Genomic DNA, 15,043 nt, shown 5'->3' with positions numbered 1-15,043 from the left:
TCCTTTATTAGTGTAAATGTTGAGACCAAATTTCTCAACCGTCGGCTTCGTGCTTTGTTGCATGGCAGCCTTAGTAGATATCACAATGTTGTCATTTAGAGCATCCTTGTCAATGTCAGCCTTATATTTCTTGAGGACATTAACCAGATGCATAAATGCACCTTCTTTGTAAAGAGTTCAGACATTCCAGGTACATATTTTTAAATCGTGTTCCATATAACGTTCGCGATTGTCGTCATCAGTAAATAATTTCCTTATCTGAGACTATGTCTACGTTTTAATTGAAAGATGTTTTTAAATAATGGTTTCCAAGCCCGATGCATAACCTCAAATATTAATGAGGAAGATTTCGCTGCACACATTAGTTCATTACGTACGGATGATTGTAGCTATCCAGAGAGGGAAACGTGGAGGCTGTGTGTCAACTTGGAGAAGACAGTGACGCGCTTGCATTAACCATGTTAAATGCAATCAGACACTTTACCTTTTATGATCACTCAGTTGATGAATAGACCCCCAGACCTACAGATAATCCATGTACTATTATCATTACATGTTTGGATACTAATTTCGAAGTTAAGACTCTTTATAACATATATTTGTTGTTAGGTCTTTACTATATTATATAGTATATAGTAAATTATATAGTAAATTTACTATATATATACTAATTTACTATATTATTACGTATTTGAGTTGACCCACAACGTATATACTGACTAAAAATCAGTTGTTTCTCTTTTGAAGGCAATAGTTCTAGATATTCTGTAAAGATGATATGTATAATACATGTTTGGCAACCTTGTTAATTGGATAATCAAAGTGAATTATTAGTAAATTAAAAACATAAATACCTTCTAGAGTAAAGTAGATGTTATTATATTTCTTATGCGCAGGCCGTTACCTATAAATGCATATTTCAAAAACTATTTATTATTGACATTATTTTGTGAACATTTTTCATATGCCGATATTAAATGATACGCAACAAAGCGCTAATGCTTGTTTGAACAGACAACAGAGGCATCGTTTTATATAAATAAGACCTAAAATTCCAGTAGTGAGTAGATCATTGGTAGAATCATTTATTAATATTTACCACCCGTTTTCATCTAAAGTCATTTACAACCAGCACTGTTTTATACAATCTTACTTCAGGAAATGCTACGTTTCTCAACTTATAAGCCAATTATTAATCGGCATATGTCACAAACGAGACACCGAAAACTATGTAGACGACAGTCTTTCTCGAACTGCAACAAATTAATGCGAAGCAGCAGAAGTATTAATGCTATCGAAAGTACAAAAGAGCTATGAAGAGCTGGTGTCACTAGTGAATAATCTTTGAAGTTAGAAGCGTACAAGTTACCGTTCTCCAGTACTGAGGTGTTCAATGACGTTCCAACAACTAATTTCGACCGAAAGTACATGTATTGGTTCAGGCAATCTTCATCTGACCAGATTTCGCAATAGATGTAGCGAATTTTGTCAGAAACTGCGTGTCTTGCCAATTATTAAAGCTTTAGCGACAGATTTAAACACATCCTCCTTGATATAGTAAGACAATTTCCACTGTTTCACAGCAACCACATCCGTGACAATAGATGATAATAACAGCAACAGGACAGTGAGGATGCAGGCTTCTATTAAGCCGCTTGTGGCCGAAACAACGGAAGCCGAGCCCTCACCCATGTACCCATGGGGAGGGGTACTGCACAGATCACAAAAACAATCTCACTTCACACAAAAATCTCTACACATAAGCTCTACCAGGAGTTACAACAGATGGACGGCAAGCAACAGTAGCAGCGGTCAGCCCTTTTTTATACGGCACATCGCTTCTGATTTATTTATTCGTAATACCAGAAACCGCAATTGCCGTAATTGTTGCTGCAAAGTTGTTAAAAATTCTCTAATTTGGCAAATTAACGTCTTTAGTAACAACAATGGTACACTTTCCCCTTCTCTCATAATACAGAGCTCCCTTACTGCACCCAAACGCAGCGGCGTTCAGTGATTCTAATTCGGTACATCATAGTATAGCATTCAATGATAGACCGCACAATGTTGTTGCTAATGACACTGAAAATGTTCTATCGGCCAGTAGTTATGGATGTATTGAGTGAATTCTTAAATTATTTGACCTCACCTATGTACGAATGAAATGATATATAAGTCCACTGCATCCATTCCGGAGGACCCACATACATCTGTCAGAAATTCTGGTATTGATAAAGATTATAACATTATTATGTTGGGGGACTTAAACTGCGATCTATGATGTCTCCTTTATGGAATTCGGCTATTTTTCTAAATACTAAATATACTTTTTTATGGTCTTATTCTCTCGACTACAAAAAGTTCTATTAGATTATCCCAGTACTGATTTTTTTTTATTATATTATATTATATTATATTATATTATATTATATTATATTATATTATATTATATTATATTATATTATATTATATTATATTATATTATATTATTAATATATATATTATATATATATATAATTATATATATAATATATATATACTTATATACATCCTTATTATATATTAATACGTTTATTATATTAATGTTTGTTATAATTATATTAATACATATCATATAATATTATTATAATACTAACCATAATTATTATTATTATAATTATTATGCATAATAATAATTATATTATATATTATATTAATATATTTTACATTGTTATATATTATTATTGTACATGTATAATATATATAATATAATATTTATTGATAATAATAATAGAATAATTATATTATATATTATATTAATATATTTTACATTGTTATATATTATTATTGTACATGTATAATATATATAATATAATATTTATTGATATATATATATATATTAATTAATATATTATTTTTATATATATTATGTATACATTATATTATAAAAATAATATATTAATAAATATATATATATATCAATAAATATTATATTATATATATTATACGTATACAATAATAATATATAACAATATAAAATATATTAATATATACATATATATATATTGAAATATATTATATTATATTATATTACATTATATTATATCATATTATATTATATTATATTATATTATATTATATTGTTTTATATATTATATATTATATATTATATTATATTATATTATATTATATTATATTATATTATATTATATTATATTATATTATATTTTTCGGCTGGAGCATTTTAGTGTTGGTTTATCTGACAGGGTAACATGCATTATTTGTTTGTATCTGGGTATTGGTGAATTGTTGAAGATACTTTTTAATTCAGCCTTGTTTATTTCTGTAAATTTTGACATTTTTCGCCTTAAGAGCTTTTTTTCAGATAAAAATTAATAAATATTTTTGCGCAATCGCAAAACTTAAAGCTTTTCATAAGGGCTACCACAAAAATTGATTATAAAAATTAACAGCACAATTTTTCCATAGAGCACACAATTTTTTTCTTTCATTTAAAACTTTTGCTGAAACTCATATATTAAATATGACTAACTACAATTAGTTCTAATGAGATTTCTATTAAAGTACTTTATTATGCATATGAAAGCAAGTGTTGGAGTATGATATAAACCAAAATATGTATAAACTATTTCGCAGTGTTTAAGTGTTCGACTTCTAAAAGGACAACAACATCGACAGCTAGATGACAACGAAATGATAAATGAATGAGATGAATTACATAAATGTGAGATATATGTAACAACAACTGATTTGTAATTGAATGAAACATTTTGTTATGTGCGATTAATACTAGAAATGTATAATTCAGTTTATTACTAGGGAAGTATTATTATATTTGATGCTGATGGCGAATAGGAGATCCCTGTGGGCGTTTTTACTGGCTTGGTTAACACTTATAACAGGTTTTAAGCGGAGAATTTTCTAAATGAAGGAAATATCTTCAACATTGCTTTTTTTTTAGTTACTACATCAGTGCACATAACCAACTTAAAAGTTCCACATACGTACACATTAGAACGAAATTCTGAGCGCAGTCCTTTAGTGCTTGATTGTGAATATGAAGTCGGTCCAAGAGAAAAGGGGTTTGTGTTAAAATGGTTATTTAACAATCATTCAATTTATCAATGGATACCATCAGTTAAGGGATTCGCAATGGTAACTTTAATATTTAAAAGCTTTATGTTCTTAGCATTATATATGGATTCTAAATATAATATATATTACCAGGGATTTATGAAATCTAAAATAGATACCAACATTTTTACCATGGAAGGCAGTCCAGGCATAATTTCGATCAATAAACCTGATTGGAATATGACTGGGGAGTATACCTGCGCTGTTCAAACATTTGAATCAACAGATAAAAAAAGTGCCCGCTTACAAATTATTGGTACGTATATATAACAACAATAGTGATTTGGTAATCATAATCAGTGATTAAAAGATGGACCGATATTTTGGTTTTAATTTTTGTTAAAATATATATACGTTGGCAATATATTTTAATGATAGTTTTATAAATAACTTATATAGGAGCTCACTAAGTTGAACAATAGTAACAGTGTGCTTTTATTTACCTCTAAATTTGAAGATTATTATTCAAAAAAACTTACCGGCAATTAAAATTTGTATGTTTGACGAGATTTAATTAAAAGAAAAATTTGTTGTTTTTAAACTGATAATTTTGAAAGTGTACATGCAAAACTTTTGATCGGTATTGCCCATTATTTTTTCTTTTTTATGAATCGACTTGAAGTTACCAATGCCTGTCAATAACGTTAACTCCAAGAAACTAGTATTACTAGTAACTATTATTAATATACTTTATGAAGATAAATTTGATACTCGTGTCTAAAAGTAAGCCGATCTGTAGAGTTTTGCTACAATGTATAAGCTGAGTACGAACTCAAATTTGAAGTAATTTATTAGAAGTAAAGAAGGCCAGATCGGTTTAAATCTAAACTGATCTGGCCAGCTGATCTGATCTGTATATATAGATCGACTATGTGGTATACAGCTACATATGGGGAACATTCAAAGTAGTATTTAAAAATTTTTCGTTATGAATGTATATATCTGAATTGTTTTCAGTAGTTCTATTAAATTTATTGATGCCCGAATAAAAAAATTTTTGAATTTTATTTGTTTAAATTATTTAATTCAAATAAACACAGTTTTTGTACCACACTTTTAATTGGTCAAGAATTCTGTGAGTCGAATGTTTAAGAATTTTTGTAATATCTGATATTGACGTTGATATGATGATATAAGCGAGGGCTAAATGATAGGTGTATCGAAACTTATAGCTAAAAATCTATGTGACCAAGCGTTGCATCCATGTTGGTACTTCTCCTCTGGATCGAATCCAAACCCTTTTTATAATTTCTATAGAGATTCGAATCAGAAATTGGGTTAGGTACGAATAGCTTGTAGTGACTAACAATCTTACAATGCTACCAAAAGCAACATCATCTTTTTTGATGGGAGTCATCATTTTTCGAAATCTGTTTTTATACATCATTATTATATTTAATCCACCTGTTGGTCTATGATTGGTGATGGCAGTTAGATGTACAGTATGTCAAAGATGAGTTTACTTGCTTTTTTTTGAATTTATATTTCACTAATGATATAGAATTGTTTGACAATCAATTTATTTCATAAGAACTTTTTATTTAATGTGTTTAGTATTTCATATGACTTTCTTTAGCATCGATTATATATTATAGTATATATATAATTTATGCAAACAACTAGAGCGGGAATTAAAAACTTAATAATTACATGTTTTAGTAGGATTTGTAAGAGTTTCGATAGAAAACTCACCAATTTTGCACTCATTTTCCATAAAAGAACTGTAGAGTAATTATTGGTACTGTCATGGAACATAGACTATTAGAGGTACAGGCTCATAAAAATGACTTGGCGGGAAACTACAAGAACTACTATATGCCTGTATTACAATAAACTTTCGCATAGGAAGTAATTTCTGCGAAGTAGGTAGAGAACTAGAATGAGACGGTATTGTCAACATAACTTTTACTAGCCCATTAAACTCACCACAGAGGGCGTTTTCGTAACAGTATCTCAGTAATGATTTCTGGTTGCTTCTCTACGTAGACCTTTGTCTACACGTAGCTATCAAAATAAAAATGAGTCTTGTCGCTGAGACCAAGATTTTTTAGTGAAAATAATTGAGACACATTTTCAAACTAGTAAATAAATTAGACCAGTTTATTTTGTCAAATACTTTAATCATATTCAAACATGCATATATACCTGAATTAGTTGGTATTCGCCAACATTTTCAGGGATATGAAACATTAATTAACAAAAACTGAAGCTCTCTATTAGTTGCCACTAGTTTTTTGTCAACTTAATAAAGTTGATAGAATCAACTTAATGTTATTACAAATATTTTTTTTTTCTTGTTTTTGTAAAACATACATTTATTTATTGCATCTTCTCTTAGAATGAGACTAACAATAAGTTCTAAAATCTTATAACTAATTACATAATATTACAAATTTTAATTTTTCCTTTACATAGTGTAAAATATAATAAAATAAGTAAACCTTATATCACGAACCTCACTTAGATCAATGGGTTAAATTTCATTGGAGTGAATGTAAGGTGGTAATTGAGAAAGCAGTTCAACTTTATCCGATTAGTTAAAAGAAAGGTGCGGTTTTTGCTTCAAGCTATTGAATATTAATTAATGGGTGAACGGCTCTTTTTAGGCGGGAAGTAGAGGATAGATGTGCGAGATTTCTTGCTAAGGGATTAACATGTTCTGCCAGCCTGTTGCAAATATGATATAAATTATTTAAATACAAATATTATAATACAATACAATATATATATATCTTGAGCAATGTTGACCGATCTTGACTAATGTGCGTACATGTGAATATATAAATAAATATCATTATGTCCTTAGTAGGCGTCTTACAAATTGGCATATCGCATTGCATTTTTGAATTATTGCAACCATTATTTCACAGATAATGTTTAAGATTTCCTTCATTGAAGACATAATAACCAATAATAACCATCTCTAATCGATGCGTAGCGACAATCGGGTTCTAAAAATTTACTTCCTTTATAAATGGTTTTTATAATTCCTGATTATATTATGTTATATAAAGTTTTGTTAAGTTATGTTACGTTATGTTAAGTTACGTCCATGTTATTTTATCTTAAGTACATATATCAAAGACATATAAATATTTCTGTCTTTATATATCACGTTATACCAAAAACATAGAAATAGTTTTGCCCAAGTAAAATATATTGTATTCGCTATTGGTTTGATTGCTGTCTCCACTAACATAATATTAGTAATCATACATGATATAATAAGTACTATAGTTTTTATTTTTGAACAGACATGTGTACCCCATTGCCTCTACCTTTTCAGAATTGACGATTTCTTTAACAGAGGGAAATTACTTGTTTTTTATTTCTATGTTTTTGTGTTATGCTTTCAGATATCACATTATATATTATTAGGTCTGTTCCACGAGCTACTCGTAGTAAACTCAAGTAAAACACAAGTAAAATTTACCCGAAAATACAAGAAGATTTGCTGGTGGAAGGGACTTGTGAATTCAGTGGTACTCGAAGTTACTACGAGTAGTTCGTGGAACAGATCTATTATTAAGTTATGTTATGTTAAGCTGTATTACGTTATTTTAAGCAGTGTTACGTTGTGTTAAGTAATGTTATGTTATATTCATTTTTTGTGACTGGTTTTAGAATGACTGACAGAAATATTTTAATGAATTACTTTAAAAGGTGTCGTATATTGCGAATTTTTATATTACTATTTAATAAATTATTCATCAAAATTTTGATAATAATTAAAAAATGTTATCTATAATTATATATATTTATATTTATATATATTTATAATATATTTTAAAGACTAAAAAATTATAATTGACACAAAAATAAATTACTTTTCTTGCATTAAACTAGTTCCTGAATCCGATTTCGTCTTGGAGGCTAGAATGGATAAAAAACACACTGATGTAGATGTCATGTGTGCAGTTCAGAATGTTTTTCCACAGCCAGTACTTTCCGTAATGTAAGATTTTTTACGTATTAATATCAGAACTCCCGATTTATTGAAGCTATTTTTAGATTCGATACTAAAATTCTTGATTCGGTTTTAACGCAAATGGATCAAAATTCTAGTGGATTGTATAGTATGACGGTCAGAACGAAAATTCCTAGAGAAAAATTAGAATCACCGACACCAATAACTTGTGCTTTTTATCTGCTTGGTACTAATTATACCAAACGAAGAGAAACTATTTTTTATGGTAAGTAGGTAAGAAAATTAAGCACAGTCTTTATATTTATATGAGGTTAAATATATGAATTAAAAATTTAGTTTACACAAATTCTAAGAAGCAAAGAAAGATTTCAAAGCAAATAAGCTTTATTTCATAAGAATTGTATATTTAAGGTCTTAGTAATATCATATAGTTAACGTATATGTGAATTCCGTAAATAAAAATAAGACAGTGAAATAGTAATAGTAATATTTCAATATATAGAGCATATCATCTCTGTAAGCACTGCTATATAACAAGAAATAAGACTACTCGTAATTGGTAGTCTCGTGATAGTCCCGTGATACACCAAATGCAAATGACTTATATCAATAATTCACGTATATAAAAAATTTCTTGAAAGTTCATACAAATGTAGGAGTAAGAATAATTGTTCAAAACTAGACGATATCACTATATACCAAACTGTATTAAATATAGTTCAAAAACTAACTACTAGCAAAATATATTATAAAAAATATAATATATTTCAATTCGCTCCCAAATTTGCAAGTGAGGCATCAATATTAACTCCATTAAGAATATTAACTTTTTATCTGAACAAAACGTTTTGAACATTTTGTCTGTGAGTTCACAACATCAACAATCAAACACATAGAATGAGTTTTATTTTGCTCTGCTCAAAAATAAAATGCTAGATTTGCGCCTCATATTTGCTTTTTAAAACACAAAGCATTTTTTTTTACCTTAAAAAAATTATAATTATTTTTGAGTTTTTCATTTTTTAGGCAAGAATAATAATTAATTTTTGCAGAATGTACGATTAATTTATATATAATTGAAAAAGTAAAAGGCGAATAATAATAATTATTTTCTAATATTTTATATATATATTCTTCTCATTTCAAAAGGCAAATACACTGTATGTAAATCATGCATTATACAAATGATAAATGTAGTTAGATTAATAACTACTTAAATAAGAACCTTGGCAAGTTTTTTTTGTGAAAATTTTTGAGATAACTATTATTTTTGGTTCCTGCTTATAAAGTCTATAAATATATAAAGTCTAAGTACTACTTGCGACATTTAATTTGCTGATGGTTCTATGGAAAACAGATTATTTATATATCATAAAAAACTATTTCCACATTTTCATTACATTTATTTATTCATAAATAGAAATAGATAATAATGTACGTAAATTCAATATTTACCTAAAAATTAATTTTTATATTTATATATTATTGTGATGTGATATATTATGCAATTCTGTGTTCTACAGAAAGAAAGATGGAAATAGCCATTAAAGGATATTATTTTCTTTACATATTTTAATTGTGCGTTTGCCTTATACCTAATTGAATTTTAAGACTATTCTTCAATATCGTTTTCCTATAATTTTTTAAACACATTCGGAGTTCTTAAATTATTCTGATATTTCAAATGATTCAAAAAGTATTGGTATAAACCTTTAGTAAGTTTTTATTTTCACTCCCTAATGAATAAAAAAAGTTATCTCAAACATATATTAAAATCGTAAATTATTACTTAAGTTCTTTAACAAAGCTTTTACTTTATTATAAATATGTTTCGTTACATTTATTATTATGTTGGCGATATAGAGGGTATCCGGTAACTCGGTAACCCGGTAATCGGTCAAGTATGAATGTCAAAAACATGTGAACGCTCATTTTTAATTTGTCCTTGGGAAAAATACGATTTTAATTTTGTTTGATTTGTTGTACATAGGACCAAGGAAATAAAAAGAACCGTGAAAAAAAATTAAAAGTTCAAAAAAATGATCGAATCTGTTCATTTTTGTCTTCGGTAATTCGTTAACTCATAAACATTGTAATTAATCTATCACTATCGAACAGGTCTGAAAACGTAAATTTTTTTTATATTGTTTATATAGTTAATATAAGTGTATTCCCAAGGACGTATACGTGGAATGTAATTAACAGATTGGTAGAGCAAACTTATATGCAAATTATTTTACAGTTCAGGTGCATCTCATATTATTTCTAGACGGCTTAGTTTATCCGTTTTATGTTAAATAAAATTTTGATTCTTATCTGGGACGGCCAATAATAATCTCAGTTATGGTTTGTGTTTTATTTATATTTTTAGATAGAGCTACCAACATACATCGTAAATGGACGACAGTTGCTGTTGTTATGTCGATTGCGTCATTGGCTTTAAGCAGTTAGTTCGATCTGTTTTGATTATATATATGTATGTTCTTGTAGGGTATTTACACTTAGATCTTAATGAATAAATAAATTTTGCGGTATTTTAAAATGCTTATTTTGTACATGCATGTAAATGTAAGAAATGGTAATTTTAGTAATTAACCGTAATTGTATAGAAATATGCAACTATATAATAAAATTACATTTATTATCAAATAATTTCAATTCTGTACATATTTTTATTGCAATTCTAATTTTAACTTTTAAATTTTAATTTAATATAATACAATATATTTTTAAGCTTGGAAAGTTGGCACTTATAAATAAACAACTTATATGTAACTCTTATTATTACAATATAATTTTCTTACGTAAGTATGTCTAATTTATCTAACTTATCACAGACAAAATCACTTAACAGAGTTATCAGGACTACTATATGGTTTACGAAACATACACAAAAATAAAACCAGTATAGAGAAATACGATAATTACAATATGAAATTAAAAATTATTTAACAACGAGAGTGCATACGACTTAGAGCTTACGCAGTATTTTCCCAATGCATCCATTAGCTGCGCTCTGAACAAACTTATAATTATGTCATTTCAAGAGTTATGCATAATATGATATGACGACATACTCACATTGAAAGTATAACGAGTCTGCTACGGTCCCTACATTAACAAACAAGCATGTTAACAAGCTATATCTAGTACAAACAATCATAAGAACGCAAAGGATGGAAACGAGATATTTTTACAAATGGTTGCGAGATATTTCATGAACGGACTAAGAGATCAGGTAATGCAAGTCAGATTTATTAGGCTGAAAGGGACGTAAGTAGTGGCGACTTATCCAGTGACTATAGACATAGTAAACTCAAAGATAAATACAGAGTTTAAAAAATTACTATATGTCGATTTTTTAGATTCATTCTGAAATCTGTTGATCTGCCTTCTTTGTCCAAAGATATCGAATTGGATGACAGTAGATGAGGTCGAAAGGTAAGAACACCACTTTATGTCCTTTTGAGCTAAAGATATTCTTGCTCCTACTGTGCATTCGAACCATTTTTTTCGTTCAGCATTAACATGGAGTAGTGAAGCCACATTTGCTACCTGTAATGAAAATACATTGCAATCCATTGCTCTATTGAAAAGTGCCGAAGATAAAGACAATCCTGGATCAAAAATAATTAATGTAATGGAAGGTTGTGTGCCACTTCTGGTCAATTCGTTGGCTTTGCAGTAGACAGGAATGTTCCTATGGCTCAGAATACATTTCAGGCTACCTACTGAGTCCATCAATGTCTTCTTTAAAAATACGTCGCTCTGAACTAGCTTAGATGTTGTGAATACACCTGTTAGGGACATAGGGACAACTTGAGACCCAAGAGCTTTTGTTGGCGTAATTAAAACCAACAGAAATTTTAGATTTATCGAGAAAAATATCAGGATACTAAGTTAAGGATAGACACGATAATAAAGAAGTTAAAACTTACTGTGATATATTGGAATTTCTCACAAATAAATGTGACATGAAATAGAATCTAAAATGATTTCTCGGTCTATTTATTGATAGCGATTACAAGGTTGTTTAAGCATATTTTTAAATGTGACGGAAATATTAGTGGACACACATGGAGTAATAGATCTGGAAATTCAAGGGTCAGCTTACAGTTGACCAGAGAAATAAAATGAAAATTGAAGAGGTATGCAGCACAGATTAATTAATAAAGCTTTCATGAATATGGTATGAGCAGTGCCAAAACGAGTAGAAAATAAACAGATTTTAATCTTTTAGAGAGGTGAAGTTTAAATCACACCTACGTGGTGCACCCTGGGTACTATCTAAAGGTCTTTCCTTCCTAGATGCTGTCCCTTTCATGGGCTAAACCATCTGCTAGCAATAACCGTTTGAGTTGATTACCTTTTGGTGGTGGCTACAGCTTTCTGGATCTAGATGTCATGTGGCACGGTAGCATCGGGTGATTCTCGCTAACTTTGTAACTGCTGTTGTGAGTTAAATATTTATTTCACGGTATTTAATTTCACGGTTTTGGCAGTTTTTCCGTAATGTAGTGTGTACGATCTTAGGTGATCGTACATTTTCCCTAAAAATAGGCAAGATTATTTGCATCTGGGCAGTTATTGACTAGAACCAAAGCATCAGACCGTCAGTTCGACGATAAGAAATGTTGATTTTTGGTATTTGGTTAGTAATTGGTGTCATGATGTAAGTGACTTTGAAAATGTTAAATACGGAAGAATTGCAAAAATATGTAGAGCATTCTTGTAATAATAAAAACTTTGCGAATTTAGCAAAGTAAATTATGAAACTATGGAAAAGCCCAATAAGGTAACTAGGGTAATTCTAAGGTCACATATTGGATTTTTGCATCAAGTTTAGGTATACATATAAGATGGGTTCAAAATTTGAACTGTCTCTCTTAGAAATATAAAGTGGTTAAGCGTAGTCGCGCTTGAAAAAGTATTAAGTACAGAGTGTAGAATTGTAAAGTCGTGAAGCGTAGTAGCGCTGGCACATAAATTGAAATCAATAAAGTCGTGTATTTCTAACAATTAAAAAGAGTGTATTATTTTACGGGTTTTCGGTAGGATTTCAACAGCAACGACACCTACGACCTCAACAATATCAACCAAGAATATAATATTTGTTTGGGAGAAGAAGTGACATCATTCATCACAGAAAAACCATAACACTGCCACATGACTATCACTCGAATCAAATGGGGCATACAAACTTACAAACCTTATAAATCTCCACATCCGGACGGCGATATTTCCGCTGATATTCAACAGGGAAAACTGTTCCCTGGCTTCTAAATATTTATAATAGTAGGAAAAGCAGGAAAAGTAGGAAAAGTAGTAGGAAATGCAGCAGACTCCAACGTCAAGAACAACAGACCAGTCAGTTTCTCTACCTTTTTACTGAAAGTGCTGGCAAGTGTTCTTAACATACATATCAGGAACACTATTAATCCAGCACTTTTCTCTTCTCTTCTACAGCGTTCCATGCACTCATTTATAAGTTAATCGTTCTATCTTTAAATGTCCAAAATTGTAGACATTCTACTCGAAACCAGGGTTATCACCTTATATTTTGGAACGGCTTTGTGAATCATAGCGGTAAGCACATTGCTCAAACTATTGGAACAATAGCAATAAATGACATTGCTATCGCTTCATGGAGTGAATTTTTCCAGGTATTGTCCGATGTTATTAATTCTTTACACGTCATGGTAATACAATGGTGCTGTGAATTCGATCTTGGTATTAACTGAAAAAAACGGGTTCTTCCCGTTGCTTCAGGTTTTTTTACTCAAAATAAAAGGCATATGCTCAATATAAGCACGAAAGTTCAATATTTGATCTCTGGACTCTAAACTCAGTTGGTAGGGTAACTTGGCTGAAAGAGTCCATAAAGCAACATGTGCCACCTACCGTTGTTGAAGAGAGCTATAGGATACGTATGGGATATTTAACCTCGAATCACGCTCTGGCTCTACACAGCTGTTATAGAACCCATCCTTTCTTACGGGGCTACACAAAGCTGTTTGATAAAACAAGAAGAATGGCTGCTTTGCGCGCCACTGGTGCTCTACACTTCACTCCCACGAAAACCTTCTTCACTCTACTTTATTAGTTGCCATCTCAATTTCTGATAAAACAGCAAACTAAATAAGTGATATTGATATTTGGCAAGCGATCATAAAAAAACCGAATTTACCAGTCCCTGACTCAATTGTCTACATTTGCTTTAAACTAGACATCGACCGTGAGTTCGACTTTCTTATACCTAGTAAACATCTACACAAGCGGTCCCAAAACAAATAAATTCTGTGGCGTATTTTATAAAAACTGCAACACGGGTAAACACTGGCAGTATTATTCAGGCAGAGTAATGGCAATCAACTATGCAGTAAAATAGGTCTAGGTAAAAATCGTAATCTTTTCGAACTGACAAGCTGCCATTAAATCACTGGTAGACACTACACCATTTCTCTAAACTAAAAATCAAACAAAAATATTTGAGCATAGTTAAGCAAAATGAATCCTACTGTCAGATATTTAGATTGACCTGAATTTAATTAAACAAAAAATGTGTCAGGCAGCGGCTTCAGCTAAGGCGCAGCAGTACAGTACGATGTTAACGAGTTACTATATTCTAGGAAAACATTCTATGAAATGGCATTTCATATTGACTTTTTCGTGACTGTAGCTCTGCAGATGAAGAGGAAACTGGACTCCACTTCATATGTCAGTGTTCATTTAAGAAAAGATCTAAAAACTTCAGGTTCTAAAATCTTAGTTTACTCACGGCATGTATGCATATAATAACATAGTACAATCAATAACGACATAAAGGGCAACCCGTATATTACTCGGTTCCAATTTTTAGTAAATCGAAGAATGATGTCAGACACTTATGAACTAGAAAAAAAAAGAAAAAAAACCGAAAGTAAGGGAAAAGTCAATATTATAGTACAATAAGCAACATTCCGCGTTTTCAACATAGAATAC

General features: G+C 30.0%; 1 protein-coding gene across 5 annotated transcripts; it reads left to right on the top strand.

The window, feature by feature from the left end:
• Nucleotides 1-3,450: 3,450 nt before the first annotated feature.
• Nucleotides 3,451-10,710, top strand: LOC119686234. 5 transcript variants are annotated; one of them, XM_038100758.1, is made up of 7 exons: nt 3,451-3,752; nt 3,809-3,902; nt 3,962-4,155; nt 4,228-4,390; nt 7,981-8,089; nt 8,146-8,327; nt 10,434-10,710. In XM_038100758.1, the coding sequence occupies exons 2-7, from the start codon at nt 3,839-3,841 to the stop codon at nt 10,511-10,513; spliced, it is 792 nt and encodes a 263-aa protein (XP_037956686.1). In that variant the 5' UTR covers nt 3,451-3,752; nt 3,809-3,838; the 3' UTR covers nt 10,514-10,710. The 5 variants fall into 5 exon arrangements, with proteins under 5 accessions (XP_037956686.1, XP_037956688.1, XP_037956685.1 ...); XM_038100760.1 differs by having other exon boundaries at nt 3,504-3,724; nt 8,146-8,335; nt 10,434-10,509; XM_038100757.1 differs by having other exon boundaries at nt 3,506-3,724; nt 3,820-3,902.
• The last annotated feature ends 4,333 nt before the right edge of the window (nt 10,711-15,043 follow it).

The sequence above is a fragment of the Teleopsis dalmanni genome, chromosome 2 (genome assembly GCF_002237135.1).
Source record: "Teleopsis dalmanni isolate 2A chromosome 2, ASM223713v2, whole genome shotgun sequence".
In the NCBI taxonomy this organism is placed as follows: Eukaryota; Metazoa; Arthropoda; class Insecta; order Diptera; family Diopsidae; genus Teleopsis; species Teleopsis dalmanni.
The sequence above is the reverse complement of the archived record's forward strand: the minus strand, read 5'-3'. Positions and strand labels throughout refer to the sequence as shown.